This window comes from Lipotes vexillifer, unplaced genomic scaffold, assembly GCF_000442215.2.
Source record: "Lipotes vexillifer unplaced genomic scaffold, Lipotes_vexillifer_v1.1 scaffold689, whole genome shotgun sequence".
NCBI classification, from domain to species: Eukaryota; Metazoa; Chordata; class Mammalia; order Artiodactyla; family Lipotidae; genus Lipotes; species Lipotes vexillifer.
The window spans coordinates 837,130-841,711 of record NW_006772359.1 but is presented as its reverse complement, the minus strand read 5'-3'; the positions used below and the strand labels follow the sequence as shown (position 1 = coordinate 841,711).

The window sequence follows — 4,582 nt, the reverse complement described above, 5'->3', positions numbered from 1 at the left end:
CAGCAGGAACATCCAGGTGACTGGAAGTGCCACTTACTGAGATGGAGAACAGAGGAGCAGGGAGGAGACGGGGAGATCAAGAGTTAGGACACGGTCTTTCCTCCATCACCACTAAGTCATAGGCAACATCTTTCAAGGGCACTGGTTTAGAGCAGAACGCTTCCTGATGCAGGTATCCTCCCCGATGTTGATACTCATCCACTCCTGAGCACCCTCTGGGCCTTTATCAATCTAACCCTGCTCTCCCCTCCTACCCACCCCTCCCCCACCACCATGAAGGGACTATAATGGATAAAGAAAATGTGCTATACCTATACCTATATACAGAAATATATACAATGGAATATTATGCAGCCTTTAAAAAAGAAGGAAACTCTGCCTTTTGAGACAACATGTATGGACCTTGAGGGCATTAAGTGAAATAAGTCAGACAGGGAAAGACGAACACTGTATGTTCTCACTTACACGTGGAATCTAAAAAAGCCAAACTCATAGAAATAGATTGTAGAATGGAGGTTGCCAGGGACTGGGGGATGGGTAAAATAAGGAGATGTTGGTCAAAGGGTATAAACTTATAGCTATAAGATGCATAAGTTCCAACGAATCTACTGTACAGCATTGTGACTATAGTTAACAATACTGTATCATATACTTCAAAGTTATTAAGAGAGTAGACCTTAAATGTTATCACCACAAAAAAAGTGGTAATTATATGAGGGGATGGAAGTGTTGACTAACCTTATTTGGGTAATGATTTCATGCTATACATGTGTATCAACTCACCACATTGTACACCTGAAACTTACATATGCTATATGTTAATAATATCTCAATAAAGCTGGAAAAACAAAACAAAACACAACAGAAAGAAAACCTTCCCTAACACCTGGATGAAAACAAAACCCTCTAACATTGATCAAATCCACTTCTCTGATGGTCCAGTGAGGTGATCCTACCACAGAAAGTTATGAGAACATATCAAAAGGGAGGGAGAATCCGAGACCAGATTCAAACACAAATCCAACAGAGCCTCACACAAGGGATTCACACTTTCACCCACTGCCTTCAGCCCTGCCACACCTCCCAACTCCTTCATCTGCACCCAGCACCTGTCAACCCTGGTTTCCTTCTGAAACCACTTCAAATGCAGTGCCCAAAAGTACAGAGCTCTGGACAAAACCACGAACGTGTCTAAGGTTACAATCCTTCAAATAATTAAACATGCTCTTTCTTCCACCAGAATGTCTCCTATCCCTGTCCTTTAGAGGACTTGTGCTGGAACAGTCTGTACATGATTTTACGGATTGACATCTGCCTTTCCACTTGATTATTCATAAGCTTCACGGTGGCAGGGCCCACGTGATTCTTACTCACCATTTGATCTCTACCCTAGCAAATAACAACCCCTTGTAAATAATGAACAAATGAATGTATAAAATGTATAATTCTGTGCTACAGCAGGTATCATCTTCCTAGGACTGGCTAGCAGTTGCAGGTATCAAACGTTTAAAAACAAAATCTGTGGGGCTTCCCTGGTGGCGCAGTGGTTGAGAGTCCACCTGTCGATGCAGGACGGGTTCGTTCGTGCCCCGGCCCGGGAAGATCCCACATGCCGCGGAGCGGCTGGGCCCGTGAGCCATGGCCGCTGAGCCTGTGCTCCACAACGGGAGAGGCCACAACATTGAGAGGCCTGTGTACCGCAAAAAAAAAAAAAAATCTGTGGACGACAAACTGGAAACTGAGGATATTCTGGCCATTAACTTAATAATTTTTCAGTTGAGAGAAACACTGTCACTGTTTCATTTTGACACAGTGCCAGTGTTCCACATACTAGCATATTCAATTGTGTTTTGTCCTTGTAAACTAAATACTTTCTAACGGATTACAAGGAGTTGTGATGGGCGGTCACACTTTTCAAGAAGTGAAATTATAGAGTCTGCTTTATATCAGTCACTAGTCTAATCCGGGTCAGCTGACAAGTCCTGTGGTGGCTTCATGTGATAGCTTATTACCTGTTATCGGGTCAGTGTGAGCGTTGGAGAATCAGAGCTACGGAAAACAGAGCTGACAGCCATGGTAGTAGCAAACCTGCTCACTGAACAGCCCCGAGATGACTCACAGGCAGGACTCGACAAATAACCTGCTATGTGAATGAGTAGTACAGTTATTCACTTTCCTAGCAGTTGAAGTAAAGAACTTTAGAGCTTGCTGAGGGATGCTGCCCAGGAAAGGGAAGCATACAGTCGCAGGGAACTGTCACAATCGAGCAAGTCGGGGCCCTGGACTCGAAAGCACCCGGGTCTCGGTTTCCCGACTGCAAATCGGGAGGCTGGTCTCTGCAGAAAGGAGCGGCTGTGTCTGCACACGGAAGCCTCACCCAGACCGAAGCCGGGAGGCAGCCTCGCACGCTCGCACTCTCTTCCCCGAGCCCCACACTCACCCGGCCCAGCGCCCTGAGGGTCCCTCAGCTGAGCCTTGAAGCGCACGCCCGTGAGCTCTTCGGTGCGGGCCCGCTTGGCTGCACCCGCTGGGGGAGCCGCGCCGTCCTGGCCGCCCGGGGCCTTCCTCTTGGGGCCCGCCATGGCCGAGAAGGCGGGGGCGCACCGGGATCCACACACCCGGGGTCCTGACAACAGGACACACGCGGACAACCAACGCGCGACTCAGGCCAAAACGTGGGCTGAAAGGGGCGGGGCTGGCGGAAGAGGCAGGACCTCCGGAGGGAGGTCGGCGGAAGGGGCGGGACGTCTGAGAAGGGCTGTCCGACGGGAAGCAGGTAGTGAAGGTACGGGAACCCGGCGTCCTGGGTTCCCCCTTGGTGCTAATGGTCCAGCTGGCTTGCTGGCGGCCCGGGGCAAGCCGACACTCCACGACACCCCCGCTCGGCCGCGGCGGGGAGAGGCCCATCGGCGGCCTTCTCGAGCTTTCTTGGAAGGAAGAACCCCCCAGGTCCTTCACTTCCGGACGGCCCGAGCCCAGACGCGTGGTAGCAGCACAGTCAGATCAGCTCTTGACCTGAGGGCGCTCTGATGAAGCCTCTTGAACTTGATTGACATGCAGCGGGATTCGATGCTTTGCCTATTCGAGGCCCTGCGGGTTGGCCGGGAGGGTGGATGCCCCTGGCTAAATGCCAGGCGGGCTTCTGCGGGGAGGTCCTTGGTCAGACACCCGGTCCGAAGTCGTGTGGATTCCGCTAACCCTGACCCCTAGCGTATCTCACATCTCGGACCAAGACCAGCTTGTTTGGTGGGATGTCGCCCCAGACTGACCTCCACTTCCCCCAAACTAACGGGAGGACGGGCACCCTTCCGGCCGTGCAGGGTGGGAGGAAAGGATCAAATGAAGTAACGTCTGTGAAAACCCTTCGTGGACAGCACGGCGGCCTCGACATCTAAGCCACCATCATTAAAATGGAGACAGCAAAGCCAGCTGTCCTGAGCGGAGAAAATGATGCAATGCATGAAAAACTGCTCTGATGGGAAAAAAAGTACTGTGTGTTTTTGTAAGATGTTATTAATTGGCTTGAGAGTCACATTAAATGTTCTGAAATAAAATGGAGGCATAAATAAATAAGTAAAAACAGGCTGGTGCATTTTTTAATACAACTTCATCAATACTTGGTTATGTGTTCAAATAAATCATCATCCATTAGATGAGTAATTTGGTGATTGCAGGAATTGTCTGTCAGCTTGTCCTTTAGTTTCAGGAAGTACCCTCCTGTGTTCTGTAAGCAGATCTGTAGTGAGCATCTGAGAACGCGGTTTTTTTGTGGCCTGTTGGAGTTTCAGAGTCTCTTATAGAAAAAGTCTATGGGGTTGACCCTGAGTCCCTCACCTGACAAGACTATTGTGCCTGTGGAAATGTCTACTTTGTAGGCAGGTCAGAAGGAGTGGCCTGAAAAGATCTGAGCTCTTGCAGCGGTACTAAAAGAAAGGGATATGCCCAAAATTCAGGCTGTAAAGGGCAGTACTCTTGTTAGCAAAGACAAACTTAATTCTGACTAATTGTCCACATGGGTTCTCTTCTGTGGTTAATTGCCAACCACCAAGTTTGTTTTCAACCAGGGTGGACCTGACCAAAGAAACAGCAGGGACAGGTAGGAAACACTCAAAAACTATTCAGTTTCTGCCTGTGTGGCCTTGGGCAAACAAAGACAGAGGGAGTGGGAGAACTTGGCAGTACTACCCAGCTGATAAGTAGTGGACCACTCACCCCATGTGTCCTAACCCCAATTTAAAAACCAAGAAACAGGGGACTTCCCCGGTGACAAAGTGGTTAAGAATCCGCCTGCCAATGCAGGGGACACGGATTTGAGCCCGGGAAGATCCCACATGCCGTGGAGCAACTAAGCCTGTGCGCCACAACTACTGAACCCATGCGCCTAGAGCCCGTGCTCCACAACAAGAGAAGCCACCACAATGAGAAGCCTGTGCACCACAATGAAGAGTGGGCCCCGCTTGCCGCAACTAGAGAAAGCCCGCGTGCAGCAACGAAGACCCAACGCAGTCAAAAATACATAAGTGCCGGGCTTCCCTGGTGGCGCAGTGGTTGAGAGTCCGCCTGCCGACGCAGGGGACATGGG

The 4,582-nt window shown here is 49.9% G+C and overlaps 1 protein-coding gene across 1 annotated transcript in view; it reads right to left on the bottom strand.

Moving 5' to 3' along the window:
* Nucleotides 1-2,582, bottom strand: part of URB1 (URB1 ribosome biogenesis factor) — a 64,714-nt gene extending 62,132 nt beyond the window's left edge. The window contains exon 1 of the mRNA XM_007447427.1: nt 2,441-2,582. Within this exon, the coding sequence (XP_007447489.1) occupies nt 2,441-2,582 (142 nt within the window). The remainder of the gene's footprint in view (nt 1-2,440) is intronic.
* Between the last annotated feature and the right edge of the window lie 2,000 nt (nt 2,583-4,582).